General features: G+C 42.6%; 1 protein-coding gene across 1 annotated transcript in view; it reads right to left on the reverse strand.

Moving 5' to 3' along the window:
* Window positions 1-18839, reverse strand: part of LRRK2 (leucine rich repeat kinase 2) — a 122080-nt gene that overhangs the window by 24052 nt on the left and 79189 nt on the right. The window contains exons 28-35 of the mRNA XM_026648909.1: window positions 18175-18302; window positions 16590-16808; window positions 13022-13223; window positions 5525-5613; window positions 4463-4650; window positions 2490-2644; window positions 575-721; window positions 220-411 (exon numbers count right to left, since the gene is read on the reverse strand). Coding sequence (XP_026504694.1) covers window positions 220-411; window positions 575-721; window positions 2490-2644; window positions 4463-4650; window positions 5525-5613; window positions 13022-13223; window positions 16590-16808; window positions 18175-18302 — 1320 coding nt within the window. The remainder of the gene's footprint in view (window positions 1-219; window positions 412-574; window positions 722-2489; window positions 2645-4462; window positions 4651-5524; window positions 5614-13021; window positions 13224-16589; window positions 16809-18174; window positions 18303-18839) is intronic.

The following is an 18839-nucleotide window of genomic DNA, read 5'->3' on the forward strand; positions in this document are numbered from 1 at the left end:
TGTGTGTCTGTATATGTCTTTTGTCTGGTGAAAAAAATTTCCCTGGAACCTAACCTCCCCTATTTACATTAATTCTTATGGGGAAATTGGATTCGCTTAACATCGTTTTGCTTAAAGTAGCATTTTTCAGGAATACAACTAAAACGTTAAGCGAGGAATTACTGTATAAATACTTATTTATACAGGTACTCTAATTAGCTTAATTAAAACAGTATATACCTTCTTCAACTTTTTTAAGTAAATCATCAAGTAATATTTTTTGGTGTTCTTTGCCATCCTCAAAGCTACACAAAGCCCATTTCTTCAACAGTGTTTCCCCTTCACCACATACATCTATATCCAGTAAACCTGGAAACCATTCTTCCACAAGAGAATCAATGTGATCCACAACTTGCCCCAAAAGGACACAACCTGTAAAAAGCCAAAAAAAAAAAAAAGGGTAATTAGAACCACAGTCTCATATCTGCGATTATAAAAACATACTGCATGTTCTGAAAGGAGCAAGCAAAATGAACAAATGCACCAAGTTTAACTCAAACAGCAGATACAAGAAGATATTTAGGAATAATTTAACCTTTTCTGCAAGAAGGAGCTGTAATTTTCAAAAAACTGTCTGGATTGCTATCAAATACTGCTGATTCCACTAGACAGTAAGCTTCAGGAGACCAGTTCAGGTAAATGCCTTGTCTCCAATACATTCTATTAGGACGAAGAGCTCGTTCTAGGAAAAACAAAGTTAGTCAAAGTCAGACCTTTAATATGAACTCTACAAATTGGGCTGAACATTCCAAAAATACTATTCTAAGCATGTACTTGTGGTTTTATATATTTATACATATTTATACAACACAAACAACCAATGCATCTTTGCATGCAATTGTGCATCACCAGAAAAGCTGAACATACTAATCACGTTTCTGACCACTCCACCAATACTAAAAGAATACAAGAATACTAAATATTGACTCAGCTCATGGACTAGTTGGTGAATGTAGGTCAAGTACAGATCTTGAAGTGCTGGCAAACTGGACTCAAATATAAAGTTTCTTAGGCAATAAATAAAATCATTTGGTGTCTTCCATTTTCTCCCTAGCGGACATGTCTACATTACATACGCACCACAGCCTGATGTGACTGGAATGGTGTGCCCAGGAGAGATCAGTTGCCAGAATAGCAGAGGTGTGGTAAATCAAATTTGAAGGGCATTACCAAAGATACATTTGCGTGAATCGTCTAGCTGCAGCTAATGCTCGTATGTTAAAAAAAATAAAAATTAAAAAGCCCAGTGAACTGGCTTAATTAAGAAGGGGGGGAGGGGAGTAGGCCCTTTGTATGGACTGAGAGTGATTTAAAAATAGGTCTGATAAAAATAGAGTCTGCAGAATTTTTTTAAAAGGGGGAAGAGATGGGCACCAGCTAGGGTGACCAGATGAGAGGAAGAAAATATGGGGACATGTGAGGTGTGGGGGGGCGCCGGAGGAACGAAAAAAAAAAAAAAAAAAAAAAAAGCCGAGTGCTGCTTGCCGGCGGAGCGAAAAACAAACAAACCAGTGCTGCCGGCGGAGCGAAATATCGGGACAAATTGCATCCCGACCAACGACCAAAGATCGGTCGGGACATGGGACAAACACCTAAATATCGGGACGGTCCCGATTTTATCGGGACGTCTCGTCACCCTAGCACCAGCAAATGTGTAAGGGCAATGAATTTCATGCCCCAGGAGCCAAAACAACAAAACTTGTTGTCAATGGTAGAACTCCTAGAAGGAGATGGGTGTCAGAGTGCAAGTATCCCACAAGATGAGGCTCAGAGGATGTGTTCAATATAGCCAGGTTTATTCCCATTAAGGGCAGAATTCTGTCATACAGCCATAGCTCTGTATCGGGTGCCATATGGAGGCACACTACCTTAGCAGGAAATCCAAGAGGCACCATGTCTAAGTAGGCACAGTGTTTTTTAAAGATGAGGGGGGTCTCCAGGGAAGAACAGCAACTGCATTACCCCCGGTGTAGCATCTATTCCCCTCTATGCTCAGCCAGCTACGCTGGGTAATGTGGAGTAGGAGGAGACAATGACTCCACTTCCTCCCTGCTTTTTCCTACCATTTTTGCAGAAACTAATTCTAACAGTGCTTAAATGCAAAGATTTCCTGTGTGTGTGTGTGTGTGTGTGCGCGCGCATGGTGGTGCTGGGGAGAGAGGGAGCGGAAGAGAGCAAGAGCCTGCTTTCATTCTCCCTTTCTCACTCACACAGAGGGCAGGCACAAAGTGTTCCTAAGAGTTTTTAAGTTAGAAGTAAGGGCCACTATTTTGTCTTCTTACACTTGTAAAATGGCCAGAGATGAGCCCAAAACAAAAACATAAAACACAAAATTTCAGGAAAGTGGTAGGAATTAGAATTTGAATCTGTAGACCTGAACTCAACCCCATGGCTACTAGGTGTTCAAGGTAAACACACACATTGATAGTTTTGAAGTTAAATGTCAGTACCTCTTCCTGAGAGCATGTAAGGAGATACTTCAAGCAGCCTGTTGATCAGTCTGGACCAGAACCCCATGGGAAAGTACGGCATCTCATACAGCCTAATGATGATTTCTGAGTTTTTACAGTGGGGAAGTTCTATAACAGGTCTGTGATCAGACAAACTGAAAAAAACAGGAACATTATTTTCCCGTATTTCATAATTTACTACTTCCAGAATTACTAATTACATAGTCTAAAATGAGAATTATTGTACAGCTGATTATTTGTTAGATATATCGATGAATGAATGTCAGAAATGAATGCATCCCCAAATCACGTAAGCAGGGGGCAGATTATTGGGGTTTATCTGTACCAGTGCGTTTGTTTATTTTTCATGTTGATGGACAATTTCTGCTCAATTTAAACCGCATGCAGTCCCAGTGATTTCAGGGAGCTATCCAAGGATATAAGTGTGTGAAAAAATTGATATAAATATAATTCTTATCTTGCACTTATATAACATCACCCATCCAATGACTCTGAGGAGTTTCAGAGGGATTAATCAATTAATCCACACAACACTCCATCCTTTAAGGAAGGTAAGGGTTAGTATCTACATTGCACTGGTGTAAAAGCTGAGGCAGAGAGCCCATGTGACCTGTAATAGCTCATGCAAAAAGAGGGTTTCAACACTGGCATTACAACTCAGAACTCTGGATTTCCAGTATTATGGTTAAACCATCAGACGATTCAAAGGCATAATGCCTCCAGGCATCTCTGCTTGAGCAGTGCAACTCCTTCCTGTTGTGGCCTTGACTTAAACCAAACAGTTTATAAATACTAATGTTTATGACTTATATTGAAATGAGTATCTGTATATATTGGTGCTATCTGGATGATTTGATCATTAGTAATATGAGATATTTTGCTATTGTGGTCTCATTGTAAAAGAAATTGTATTCTCACAAAATATTTTGCCTTTTATATGTGTCATTTTTCATTGTGCTAATAGGATACAATTAGGGCCCTACCAAATTCACAGTCTATTTTGCTCAATTTCATGGTCATAGGCTTTTAAAAATCATAAATTTCATTATTTCAGCTATTTAAATCTGAAATTTCATGTTGTTGTAATATTAGGGGTCCTGACCCAAAAAGCAGTTGGGGTGGGGGTCGCAAGGTTATTGTAGAGGGGGTTGCGATACTGCTACCCTTACTTCTGTGCTGCTGCTGATAGCGGAGCTGCCTTCAGAGCTGAGCAGCTGGAGAGCGGCGGCTGCTGGCCAGAAGCCCATCTCTGAAGGCAGAGCTGCTGCCAGCAGCAGCGCAGAAGTAAGGATGGCATGGTATGGCCACCCTTACTTCTGTGCTGCTGCTTGCAGAACTGGGCCCTCACTCAGCAGCTGCCACTCTCTGGGCACCCAGCTCTGAAGGCAGCAGCAAAGAAGTAAGGGCGGCATGGTATAGTATTGCCACCCTTACTTTTGCGCTGCTGCTGGCAGGATGCTGCCGGCGGGATGCTGCCTTCAGAGCTGGCCGGCTAACAGCCACCACTCTTTGGCCAGCTCTGAAGGCAGCACAGAAGTAAGGGTGGCAATACCGTGACCCCCCCCCTGCAACTCCCTATTGGGTCAGGACCCCCAATTTCAGAAACGCTGGTCTCCCCCTGTGAAATCTGTATAGTTTAAGGTAAAAGCACACACACAAAAAACAGATTTCACAGGGGGAGACCAGATTTCACGGTTCATGATGTGTTTTTCATGGCCAGGAATTTGATAGGGCCCTAGATATAAACTTTGTTTACTACAAGATCACTTTAACTTTTATGAGAAGAAATGGAATAGTATACAAATCTAACATAATAAAATCAAAGTCTTGCTCACTAAGGGGAAATTGCTTTGATATCAAACAGCTAGAAATATCATTACAGCCTGAGAATATCAGAGTTTTTGATCTTGGTATATTTCCATGGCACATTTGTGGTTCTCTCTCTTTTTTACCTGCTTGGAACAAGTAGTTGATCTTCTCCTAATGGCAATGCAATTTGGAACTTTTCCAGAAGCTTAAAGTATTGTGACATGTAGATCTTAGGGAATCTGCTCTTCTTTAAAAGGAATTTTTCCACATCTGAACGCTTTATAATTCCTTTAGGGTATTTAGGAAAGCCTTCCACCTTCACTGTCAAAATCTTTTAAAAAAGTAAAATAATTTCAACTCTGCAGTCATAATTGGATTGCATTTTTCTGACAAAAATAGTTTTCTGCAATATATTACTAGTATTATTTACAAAAATTAATAATCCTATTCATAGTAAAACTCAGCATTTCAGCAATGACAGCCATCTGAACACAAGCTAACAGTTCTGAACAGTATATCCGATGATACTACTTAGCTACCTCTTCATTCACTGTAGTGTAGTAGTGTACTTTAGTGGCTCCTCCTACCGCATATCATATGGGAAGTTATTCCACATGTTAATTAGTGAAGAACAAATCTTCAAAGATTTGGAAGTCTGAATAAACATCTAAAAGTTTGGAAGCTTTTCCAAATAAACCAAACCAATGGTGGATTCTTTCCAGGTAGACCCTCCTAGCAGTCCTTTTGCCCCTCACCTGTCCCAATATACAGGTCAGTACAACCCATCCTCTTCTTCCTTCGACAGCAGGGTCCAATTACCCTTCTTCCCCACCATTCCAGGTTACTGTTATTGCTTTGTGCCAGAACTCCAGCCTTTAACAATTTGTTGCAGGATTAAGCTACCTCTTACCTGGGATCTCCATTTCATTTTACACATGTTCTGGGACCTAACTGACTGTGAGGACTATCAGACACCAGAGAGTAAGAGAACTGAGAATGGAGGCATTGGGGTACACTTGAACCCTAGAATGCATATTTAAAAGGCAGCAGAAGGAGTCATGCAGGCCAAATTGGGGAGCTGTGAAAGGGAATGGGTCATGAAACTGGGAAGAAATAGAACAAAATGAGGCCAAGTCAGCTACAGTAGTTGGGGATGGAGGAAAGAGTTGAATAAAGGGATACAAAAAATATAATGAGAAGCTAACCTGTGCCATGATTTTACACAGCCACTTAGGGTCCACAAAATACAGATCTGTTAGCTGAAGTGCTGGGTCTTGAAAATGTAGCAGTACGCCTATAATAATAATATTGTAATTAGAATAATATCACACAACATCCATATGAAACAAAAGAAAAGAAGGGCGTTGCTTTTAGACAATTCTGGGCTGCCTTTTTCCCGCTCTTCTGATTAAAGGCATATTAAATGGTAGATACCTTGAGTTATTCTTAAGTTTGGTAAAAGTATCAGAGTGCAGTCATGATATGGTCATCTTTTCCATTATTTCCTGGTGCCGTATTTTTAGTCATAATCTGACCTACTCCTGTCAAATATCTAATATGCTCAATGTGAATGCTCAGTGTTAATTATTATTTTAGTCTAAGTATCCTCAATTATATAGTCTGTATAGTACTGAGATACTGTGTTAACTATGTTGTATAATGGCTGTCCCAATCACAGGCTGTCCTAGTGATCTTATTTTTCCTCCTGAATCCTCTTCTCTGTTCTGCAGGTTTATTACTTTCAAATAAAGTTAAGGGACATAAGTTGTAAGCAGATTAATCCTTCACATGATCTTTCCCTTAGGTTATAAAATTTTAAGATAACAAAATGAAATCATAAACAAGAATAACAGTACCTAGAGGATCATAAGGTGATAAATAATAGCCAACATGTAATGTCAAGAACAAATAATTTCAGACCAAACTAATTTTCTCCTTTGACAGGGGAAGCAGTAGAAGTCATATATCTTGATTTTAGTAAGGTTTTTGATAGAGTCCCACATGACATTCCCATAAACAAACTAGGGAAATGTGGTCTAGATGATATTACTATAAGGTGGCTGCATAACTGGTTGAAAATCCATACTCAAAGAGTAAGAAACAGTTACCTACCTTTCTATAACAGTTGGTCTTTGAGATGTGTTGCACATGTCCATTCCACTGCAGGTGTATGTGCACCTCATGCACAGATGTTGGAGACTTTTTTCCCCTTAGCAGTACCTGTTCGGGTGGCTCAAGTACCCCCTCTTGCTGGGCGCCACCATGTGCTGGTATAAGAGGGTGGAGCAGCCCCTGGCCCACCTCATTTCCTTCGTACCAGATGCACTCCAATAGACAGGGGAAGGTGGGTGGGTTATGGAATGGACAAGTGCCACACATCTTGAAGAAGAACAGTTACGGAAAGGCAGATAACAGTTTTTTTTCTTCGAGTGCTTGCGCGTGTCAATTCCACTGTAGGTAACTCTCACACAAACAGCTATGTAGGTGGGTTGAGTGTCTATCTGAAAAGTGATTGTAGAATCACTGCCTGAAACTGGCATCATCTTTGGACTGAGAGGTAATGACGTAATGAAAAGTGAAGGTGTGGACTGAAGACTGATCGCTGCTTTACATATGTCGATAATGGGTACTCGAGCCAGGAAAGCTGCAGAAGTTGCTTAAGCTCTAGTAGAGTGCACCAGCATGCTAGCTGGTGAGATCATGTTAGTCAGTTGGTAGCATAAACGGATGCAGGAAGAGATCCAGGAGGAGATCCTCTGGGAGGAGACTGGATTGCTCTTAACACTGTCAGCAACCATGACAAAAACCTGTTTAGAACTCCGGAATGATTTAGTATGCTCTAGGTTGAAAGCTAACGCTCTTCTCACATCCAGTGAGTGAAACCTTCCTCCTTGCTTATGGTGATGGGGTTTTATAAAAAATGTGGGCAAACTTGGTTAAAGTGAAAATTAGAAACTACTTTTGTAAGGATCTTTGGGTTCAGCTGGAGATAAACCTTAATCCTTATAAAAATTGTATAAGGGGGTTCTGACTCCAAAGCTCTCAACTCATCAACCATCTTGCTGAGTTGATCACTATTAAAAAGGCCACCTTCACATACAGATAATGGAGGGAGCAAGGTGTGAGTGGTTCAAAGGGAGGTCCCATTAGAGTTGCCAGGACTAACTCGAGATAGCAAGGAGGGACAGGGTCCCAAACTTTAGAGTAATCTGGCCAGGACTTTCAGGAATCGAGCAATAATGGTGTTGGGAAGAGAGAGGCCTGTTATCCATCTGTATATGGAAAGCTGAGATAGCAGCCAAATGCACCCTTACAGAACTAATAGTCAGGTTCTGTTTTAGATCAGAATATAGTTCAGAACAACATACAGGGGTGCTTGCCAAGGAGACATGCCTTTCCCACGAGGCCAATTGGAGAAGTGCTTCCACTTAGCCAGGTGGTCCTAGTTGAGTGTTTTCTACTATTTAAAAGTACATTTTGGATATTCTGTGAGCAGGACCTTTCAAAGGGCATCAGCCATGAAGCATCCACACTATGAGAGAGCTTGGAGGTTGGAGTGGAGAACACGACCATGGTCTCAGGAAATTACATCTGGATCCAACAGGAGGGATAGAGGAAGCTCTATTGAGCATATCAGTGGGACTGAGTACCAGTATTGACAGGGCCATGCTGGCTCTATAAAGAGTAAGATGAGCATGGTCCCTTTTTATTTTGGATATGACTCTGTGGAGCAAAGGAATCGGAGGGAAGGTGTATAGAAGGTAATTTTCCCTGGACAAGAGAAAGGCATCTATTAGGGAGCCTGGGCTGGGACCTCCCTCCCTCCCTGCAGGAACAGAACTGATGGCATTTTCTGTTGGCCCATGTCCCAAAAAGGTTCACTTGGGGAATCCCCCAGAGTTGGAAGATGGACCTGGCTATGCCTGGGCATAATGACCACTAGTGTTGATCAGTCAGCCTCTTTTGTTTCCCCAGAAGGTAAGCAGCTTTGAATTGAGGAGGTTATACAGAAGATTAATTGTTTCCTGGAAGAGTTGGTTTGACCCTGCCCCTTCTTGCGTGTTTATGTAAAATACAGTCGCTGAGTTGTATGTCATACTCAGTAGATTTTTCCCCACTATGTGTGGGGGGAAAGTTGAGCAGGCTAGATGTACTGCTCTTAACTCCCTGACATTTAGGTGAGCCTCTAGCTCTCAAGACGATCAAAGACCTTGAGGCTTCAGGGACCCAATGTCAGCCCACCAACCTAGAGATGTGTCTGTGACTAGGATGAGTATTGGTCATGTGGGAAGGAAGGGAACTCCCATGCAAACTTTTAGAGGTTCTGTCCACAATCCACAGACAACAGGACTAGCTCTGGCTTGGAGCATATACTGATGCTAGCCATGTCTGCAGCATCCTGAACTGCAGCCTGGCGTACTACACTATATAGGTACATGGTGCTATGTGACATAACAGGCTGAGGCACTTGCATGCTGTCATGAGTGGATAAACTTTCATTTCAAGTACAGTACTAGATATCGAATGGTTTCAAATCCGGTTTGTGGCATGAAAATCCTAGCCTTTGTGGAGTCAAGGACTGCTCCAGTGAATTTTTTCTTAGGTGGATCTTGGGAATGGGGAGCAAAGGTATGCTGTCAAAAAGGTTGTTGACAAAATGCTTTCTTTTTGTTACTGGAGTGTAGATTCCAAGAGATTTGAGTGTTGCCCTGGAAGACGTACGGCTGTGAAGCTTGTGATCAGTTTTCTTGGAGAACAGTTTTCTTGGAGAGTAGGGCCTTCAAACGAAAGGACCTCTATGGTCTGTTGGACTTCAGCATGTATTCTGGATGACTGTAACCATGAACACCTTCTCACAGTGATCGCTGATGCCATGGTTTGGGCAGCTGAATCTGCACTATCCAGACTGTCCTGGAGGGCAGTCCACACTCCTCCACAACTACTGAGAACTTTTGCTTGCAATCCTCTGGTAATTAGTCCTTGAATTTAGCAATATTCCCCCAGACTGTATAATTGTATTGACTCAGGAGTGCCTGCTGGTTTGCGACTCTGAGCTCTAGGCCCACTGAGGAATAAAGTTTGTGACCAAACAATTCTAGTTTTTTTGAGTCCTTGCTTATAGGTGTGGAGGCTTGTTGTCCCTAGCTTTCTCGTTTTGCTTTGGGAGACAGGGAAGAAGGTTTCTGCCAAAGAGTCTTGACAGGCTCCATGATTGCCTTGTTGATTGGCAGAGCAACCTTAGCCAGGGTGGCAGACACCAGGATGTCCCCCAACTTGTGAGAACTCTAACATACCTCTTCTGGCTGGATGTCAAGCATCAAGGCCACTATTTTCAGGAGGTCTTGATGGGTCCTGTGTTCTTCTGGAGGAGGCGAATCTCCCACTGAAACAACAGCATCATCTTGGTGATGAAGAAGAGGATGCAACCTGAACCTGAAGTGGAGGCCACTCTCCCCATGCAATGCCTCAGCTGGGAGTCAAAGTGCTGCTTCCATAAGCAAGCACTTAAGCCTTGCTGCTCTATCTTTTTGTGAATGGGGTTTGAAGCCCTTGCAGATGTGACAATTGTCACTAATGTGGGCCTCAGCCAAGCACTTCAGGCAGGTCAGATGAGGATCACTGATCAGCATGGACTTTGAACACATCCCACAGGACTTGAACCCTGGGGAGTAAGGCATTGTTCTGGTACCGAGCCCAGTACTGAAAAGAAAGGAACAGTCCCAAAGGACACAAAACACGGAAACCTAGTGCTAACTAACTTGAAAAACTAACAATAATTAACTTCAACTATTTACAACAAGGGAAGCACTTGAGTAAACAAATCTGAGATTGCTTCAACAACTATCACTGGTCATAAGAAAGAACTGAGATGGCTTGAGGGCAGCTCCGCCCTTTAATACGAGCACTCAGTGGCACAAGGCGACAGGGGGGTTCTCGAGCCACCCCAATGTGTACTGATGGGGAAAAAAGTCTCTGACATCTGTGTACAAGGCATGTACACACCTACAGTGAAACTGACATATGCAGTCACTTGAAGAAGAATTATCAATGATTTGCTGTCAAACTGGAAGGCGGTGTTTAGTGGGGTCCCACACGGCTCAGTCCTGGGTCCAGTACTATTCAACATTTAAATTCATTACTTGGATAATGGAGTGAGGAGTATGCTTATAAAATTTGTGGATGACACCGAGCTGGGAGGGGAGTATTGCTTGCACTTTGTAGGACAGGATTAGAATTAAAAATGACTTTGACAAATTGGAGAATTGATCTGAAATCAACAACATGAAATTCAATAACGATACTGAAAATGCAAAGTACTATACGGAGGAAGGAAAAATCAAATCCACAACTACAAAATGGGGAATAAGTGACTAGGCAGTAGTATTGCAGAAATGGATCTTATAGTGGATCACAAATAGAATACCAGCCAAAGATGTGATGCAGTTGCAAAAAAAGGCTAATATTCTGGGGTCTAATAAAAGGACTGTCATATGTAAGATATGGGAGGTATTTATTCTGCTCTACTTGGCACTAGTGAGTCCTCAGCTGGAGTACTGTCTTCAGTTTTGGGTGCCAGACTTTAAGAAAGATGTGGATAAACTGGAGAGAGTCCAGAGAACAGCAACAAAAATGATAAGATTTAGACATCTGACCTATAAGGAAAGGTTAAAATAACTGGGTATATTTAGTCTTGAGAAAAGAAACTGAGGGGGGCCTGATCAAAGTCTTCTAATATGTTTAGGGCTCCTGTTTATCAGGGTTTAGTAATTTAATTTTTGAAGGTTTATTTTTTAGCAATGTTTGAGTTTTATGTAATTGTTCAGAAATGGGGGGGTGTAGCGAGGTGGTGGGATACCCCACAGCCCCGCTGAGCGCCGAACCTCCCCTAACATCAACATGGGCAGAGCCACCGGGTCCGGCGCCCACCCCTCAGAGGTCACGGCGCCGACCCGGAAGTATAAAAGCCCGCCTGCAGAGCTCAGTGGAGAACAAGCCGGCAGAGAGAGCAGACGTCTGAGGCCGAGCTCCCGCTTGGGAGACAGCAGCAGATCGCGACCGGCCTGCTGACTCACCAGGCCAGCCGAGCCTACTCCTCGCCCGCTACCCCGAGGAGGACTGGCCGAGCCTGCCCCTTTCCAGCTACCCCAAGGAGGAGCCGAGCCTGCCCCTTTCCAGCTACCCCGAGGAGGAGCCGAGCCCTGCCCCTTTCCCGCTATCCCGAGGAGGAGCCAAACCTACCCTTCGCTACCTACCCGGAGGAACCGATGCTGGTGGAGAGCACCGAGGACTCTAGTACGGCCCAGGTACCCTACAAGGGGGAGTGTGGAAGTAGCCCGGGGGCAGCCGACCCCAGTCTGGCTGCAGCACTGCCAGAGCCTATGTCAGTGTGTTGCGGCCAGGATCCCACTGACAGCAGCGAGTTTCCGCCGCGGCTAGGGCCCCGGGCTGGGACGCAGTGGAGTGGGAGGGCCTGCATCCCCCCTGCCACCCACCCCTTGGGTGGCAGACTCCCCCTTTTCCTGGCCTAGAGAGGCTGGGACTACAAACCCATTGACTCAGCCCCTGCTTAAGGGCCTGCGTCCCTGACTATTTGATTGCTGCCCCGCCCTGACCTAGGGCCTGGGCTGCTACAAACCCATTGACTCAGCCCCTGCTTAAGGGCCTGGGTCCCTGACTATTTGATTGCTGCCCTGCCCTGACCTAGGTCCTGGCCTGCTACAAACTCACTGACTCAGCCCCTGCTTAAGGGCCTGGGATCCTGAACTATTGGCTCAGCCCCTGCTTCAGGGCCTGAGCCTCTAACCGTGTGTTTGCTGTCTCACACTACCGCCGGACCAGGACTGACGGCGGACCAGAGCGAGGCGGTGGGATACCCCACAGCCCCGCTGAGGGCCAAACCTCGGCCGAGACTTCTACAGGAGGTTTCTTCTTCTTTCAGGTCTCTCTCTTTACATATACTGTAATGACTAATGTATATTATACATATTGCTCATTACAGTATTAATACAATTATATCCTCAATACTTTTTGTAATGTGCACTAGGGAACTTCTAGTGTGCAACAGCAGGGTCTACCCGGACCAATTAATGTGCAATATGTTAGCGCGCTTTACAAGTCACATCCCGGTACTCCATGTTACTGTTCCGTGCACACAAGTCCTTAGATACAAATAACCATTTCTAGTGTTTTTCTGGTGTTAAACACCAATTTCATGTTTTTTTGTATTGGGGGTGTTTTATCTGTGCTTATTGGTTAAAACCTAAAATCACAACTAAATATGTTAAGGGCTGTTATAAAGAGGACAGTGATCAATTGTTCTCTATGTCCACTGAAGGTAGGAGAAGTAATGGGCTTAATCTTCGGCAAGGGAAGTTTAGGTTAGGTATTAGGAAAACTCTTCTAACTATAAGGATAATTCAGTACTGGAATAGGTTATCAAGGGAGGTTGTGGAATCCCAATCATTGGAAGTTTTTAAGAACAGATCAGACAAACACCTCTTGGGGATTATAGATATACTAGATATACTTGGCTTTGCCTCAGTGCGGGGAGAAGGGGTTAACTAGATAACCTCTCAAGGTCCCTTTCAGCCCCACATTTCCCATGATTCTATTATTTCAGTCAATCATGTTCTGGCAATCTGCTGCAGGCCTGGTGCACATTGCTGGCACCAAACTTTACCTCAGTAAAGAGAGTATAGTACCTGATTCATTCAGAAAGTGAACTGCATGAGGAAGTTCATTTTCATCCAGCTGTAACTGACTTTCTTGCACCAGTTCTAATAATTGCTTATGGTCAATCACAGGAAATTCAGTTGGAACATTTTCACGTTCGAATAAAATTATCTTCTCAAGTTCCAGATAGCTGTCTGGGATTAGCTGTCCTACTACTGGCTGGTCTCTGATCTGTGTAATTATGAATAATAATCTTAAAACACATTTTATTTAGTTTTTCTTTTAAATTTCAGACAGATGCATGCAAGATGTAAATTAAGCAGAGAACACAGGTAACCAATGTCAATAGAACAAAAAAAAGTTATCTGATGACTAACCACCGCTTTTTAAAGATTCACAAAAATAAAAAAAATACTTCAAGATACATTATGAACATATTTTAAAAATTAAATTTTTCATAAAGTACTTCCAAAATTCATTAATATACAAAAGTAAATAATTATATACCAGGCATCTGAAAAGATTATGTTTTTCAAATCTTTCTTACCACAATAATCAGAGTTCAGCTAAATGTTGAAAAGATCTGAGTCAGGAATCCTGTATGTAAGTGAAGCATTCATACCAGTGACTAAGGCTGCGAGTCTTTCACGGAAGTCACAGATTCCGTGACCTCCATGACTTCTGCAGCCGCTGGTGCTGGCTCAGGGACCACCGGAGCTGGGAAGCCCTTGCACCAGCAGCAACAGTTTGGGTGTGTGGGAGGGGGGCGCTTACCTCACGTGGGGGGGGCTCCCCAGCTCCCATGGCCCTGCAGCTCCTAGACGTCGAAGGGGCCGGGGGGGAGGGTTTCACACTGCACTCTGCTCACGCTTGCAGGCCCCACCCCTGCAGTTCCCAGTGGCTGCGGTTCCCGGCCAATGGGAGCTGCGGCAGCTGGCGCTTGTGATGGGAGCAGCACACCTAGCCCTCTGACCTCTCTGCCACCTGGGAGCTGCAGGGACACTGAGCCAGGTAGGGAGCCCCTGCCAGTCTTTCCCCCCAAGCACCAGCAGGGTTATTGGCCGCGCCACGCGGCCCACCCCAGCAACAGTGGGGGTACTGGGCTTCACTGCCCGCCCCCACACCAGCAGGGTCCCCCAGACCGCCCCTCCCCCAGAGCACCCGCAGCACCCCGCCCGAGTTTTAGTCATGGGTATTTTTTGTAAAAATCATGGACAGGTCACGGGCTGTGAATTTTTGTTTACTGACTGTGACTTTTACTAAAAATACCCGTGACTAAAACATAGCCTTACCAATGACATACTCTCAGCAGTTTAGAATCCTAATGCTGTTCTACATATCTTAGAACTAATCATTGGGGCAAAATCCTGGCCCCACTTAAGTCAATGGAAATTTTGCAATTGGCTTCAGTGGGGCCAGGATATCATCCCCGGTGTTTACCTGGAACTAACCTAAACTGAAGCAACTATGATTTTTTAGATATCTATCAATAGCCTTTCAGATTCTTATATATGAAAAATGTTCACATAAGACTTGTTCCAGCTCTTTTCATCTTTCCCCTCTAGTTCTCCGTGATCCCTTACTGGAATCAACATTAATGTTTTATTGAACCAAATATCTTTTGATATTACTCAGTGGTAACACATGCTTTTCTACCTTGAGGCTAGAGAAGAAATCATGAGTATTAATTTAGCTTCACAAACTACTTATCTAGTTAATAATCTTCCTCTGAAGACTCCCGCTCAAGTTCTTAAAATGCTTAACAACATGGTGCTGGATTTTATATGTGACAAGAAATATTATTACACCCTTGGAAGACTGACAGCCTTGGGCTACCTATTTTAAACTTAAATAACTTTACCTTTATCTTCCTACCTGTTTCCTCATGATTTTCCTTTCACAGAAGCTCTATAAAATATATAATTCCTCCTTTCTCCTTATAGCTGCCTTATTTTTTATAATCAATGAAGTCTAAACACAATGCTAAATTACAGTCCTGATAGCCTCTGAAGTGTAAGGGTAGGAGGACCACCTCTAAGAATTCTGCCTTCCTAAGGCAAAATATCTCCAGAATGCCGTGGAAAATATGGCGAGATGTGGGACTGCACACCTTTAAAAGGTGTATCCTGCATTCTCCCCAGTGCTGCTCTGTTGGTAGCTTACTGAAGTATAGGAGGTGGGTCTATTCTGTTCCACACAGACATACCCATTCTGGGACAATAAGCAATGGCTGGCTCCCATCCTGTGCACTGCTGAACATACCTAACCAAATTATGGATGTTACTATGCTGGTACACTGTGGCAAAGGAGAAGAAAGGGGGTTTTCCAACTTTTCCCCAGCATTTGGTGCACCAGCACAAAACTAGACATAAATATGTTACTTGGGCTGTTAGATCATTAGGGCAGGCACTGTGGGTGAAATCCTGCCTACAATGAAGCCAATGGGAGTTTCCAATAACTTCAATGGGGCAGGATTTCTCCTTGTGTCTTTAAAGTATCATGTTCATTGATGGCACTACATAAACAATGCAGAAATAGACCCAGAAACAGAAGCTAGACCCTGTCTTCCCATTAGATTCTCTATCTTCATGTCTCTATATGAAGAACCGTCTACACCCACTTCTAGGTATAAAATCCTGGGCTCAATTTTCCACTACACTCGACCACAGCTTGGGCATAATGGAGAGAAAGGCTAACAGGGAGCCAGTTGCAACTCTCTCTCCTCCATGAGTACACCCTCCTCCTCGCCTCTGATCTACACACTGCTTCTCTACTCCTCTTGTCTCAACTCCCAACACATCTGGCCCCGACCTGACACACCCAAGCATGTTGTTGCGCAAGACATGGTGAAGCAGCTGGTGCAGAAAGCAACAGAGCTACCTCCACTAGTTTTACACCAGTGGAGATTCTCCCTATATAAGGGGAATTCTCTAAGGGGTTTCTCCAGCTGATGTACATTTGCTTTTCCCTTCATAACACATTTTTTAAACCGTGCAAATTGAAGTTAGTGGATGGGAGAATCTGGTCCCCCTATCTTCAACATAACCTATTCTGAACTGCTGCTTTAAAATAACTCACTTCACCTTTATGAACTTTCCACTATCATCATTATCCTGGATTAACCTTTAGGACACAAAAGCATAGTCCTACAGCAAATCACAGTATCGCAAGTTTAAGAATTTAGAAATGGCTGACTGCCAGCATCACCCAAACATTCTTCTATCTCCCTTAATCTGTTATTTCTAACGGCAGTATGTTGCCGTTCAACAAGAGTGAGTAGCTGTTGATCAGACCAATCCAACAATCCATCAGAAAAATGTTCATCTATTTCAATTTAAATGTTTTATTTCTGATATCTTATATATTAACAAACAAAAACTATACTTAGATGATATCTGTGCTAAAGTTTTGAAAAAAAAAGTAATGAAGGCAAATCTGTTGATATTTTTTGGATAGTGATTTGCCTTCCTCATTCTGTTACGTCTGAGGTATTATAGTAAGTTTTATTAACTTGATTTCAAGCTAAAAAAAAAAAAAAGTGTTACAACATTCTGTTTCCTCAACAACTTTCAATGTAAAGAACAGCATATGGTTTACCTTGAAATTCAGACTCTCCTTTATTATGGTTTTCCGAAGTTTGATCATAGCATCAGATTCTTCTGTAGCATTTACAAAATGATACTCTTTGATTGCTGGGAAACCCCTCTTATTCAACAGCTCTCTGGTAATTTTACTCAGACAGGCCTTATGTTGCTTCTCACCAGAGGCATCTAAATGAGTGCCAACAAGAATCACGGGGGATGAGGAAGCTCGAGCCTGTTAATAAGATCCACACAGTTTGTTATCTCAGTGTTGAATCATGATTTTCTCTTTGATTATGTTTACACAATTCAACAATTTGATCATAACAACATATGTAACTCTAGGAACACAAAAAGGCAACCATGTTTGTCACTGCTGCCTCTTTTGGTCATAATTTATATTTGTCTATTTTCTTCTCAAAAGTGAAGGCAGAGTAATATTAGGAACTTTAAAAACTGATTTGTTTTAATTCACATCCTGCCAGAATTTATGAAAAAACCTGAGTTTTTAAAATATGTAATAGAAGGAAATATTTTAGGTCTGCTGATGGAGTAATCAGAAGAACTAAATCTGAAAGTATATGCGTTTGAAGCTGCACACCCATTTTATAGTTTTGATTGGGTAAGGCAATAAAAATGTTACAGATCTGTGTCTGTAGTATATTTTAACGTGCAAGAATGGGTTTGATCCCAAACACAGAGTCAAACACACCTTTATCTTGGGGAAGCTGGGATCTAGAATCCAAACTTTGCAGCTTGGTTCCATCTCTAGTAATATACTCTAGCAAACGTATTTTTAGAAAATACAATCTTTCAGCAAACAAACTGGTGCATCAATGAACAAGAGGTACTGAAAGTGGGAAAGGAGTACATGTCAGTTATGGCCTTTTCTAAAAATTCACTGACTATGGCTTTATACCTTGGGGCAGGGAAACAAGATGTGAACACTGTGTGACGAGTGAAGGAAAATAGCAGGTAACAGTTATGAGAAGAGTGAAAAAACCTAATATCTTTGTACTGATCAACCTCTGGTACAGTTAGACTGAAAAGAGTAAGGGTGTAATGCTCAACTTGATAGTTAAGGATACGATGAGATCACGGAGGTCATGGATTCTGTGACTTTAATGGACCTCCGTCACTACTTTGGCTTCAGCCTCGCCGCAGTGGCTGTCAGCAGCAGGAGCTAGAGCTGTTCCCCACCATGGCAGTTGTGTGTTAACCAGTATAACTTTACTGACTTCACTGGAGTTTACAGCAGTGAGAAAAGTAAACCAGGGCCAATGTTCAGAACTCTCTATACACTATTTAACGGTCCCCCTTACACTGTTTTGTCTATGCAAAATAACATCATAACTTGCCAAATTCTCATTATGCATATCCTGCTGCACAAATTTGAACTGAAAACTGCACTTCTTTATAAGTCTGCAAAAAATTATGAAGACATTTTTATAATCAATAATACACATTCCAGAAACTTCTTCACCTTAATGTTTGTACCAGCTCAGCAGCCCATACAAAAAGTTTCAAGTGAATTCTCTTTGATGCTTTCACAGAGTCACTTGGAATTTAAAAATCTATATTATAAAAACCTCTTCTATTACCTTGATATTAAACAGCCATGGCTTCATAGCATCCACTTCTGCTTGTCCTTTGCTGAGATCATAAACAGCAAGATACAAGGCTCTCTGAGTCATAAAATGTGGATGAGTGCTGTAGAACTCCTCTTGTCCTAAAGGATAAAGAAATCAAATATTTCATACTACTTTCCTCACTTCACTCCTTCAGGTGAAAGAAACACAGTAGAACCTCACTTCTCCTCAGTTCACTAATCTGCAAACCTAATTAGGTCTCACAAAAATCCTGACAGTCTCATCTCACTTCTCTGCAAAACTTTCCATTGACATTAATGGGCTTTGGATCAGACTTGTGATGAACTGGGATCTAGCAACTTCAGAGGCTGCTTCTTCCTCCACGAACTTCTTAAATAGCTAAGCTGTACAGGAACAATGCATCTAGAGAGACCCGGGTTTAGACAGCTGACACCAGAAGTAGAACATTCGTAGCTGTTTGACATTGGCTGTGGAACTTAAACAGGCAAGATCAGACTGAGCCCAAGCATGACTGTGTTCAGATCTAAATGAGACACAGATCTTTTGATAAAGCCTCTTCCTGGGAACACTGACCTCTTTTAGGGAAAAAATTCCCTATACATACAAACGTATTGAAACCTGGAAGGAGGGGGTGGGCTATGAGAAAGAGAGAGAGA

Source organism: Terrapene carolina, unplaced genomic scaffold (genome assembly GCF_002925995.2).
Source record: "Terrapene carolina triunguis isolate 2854851 unplaced genomic scaffold, T_m_triunguis-2.0 Scaffold68, whole genome shotgun sequence".
In the NCBI taxonomy this organism is placed as follows: domain Eukaryota; kingdom Metazoa; phylum Chordata; order Testudines; family Emydidae; genus Terrapene; species Terrapene triunguis.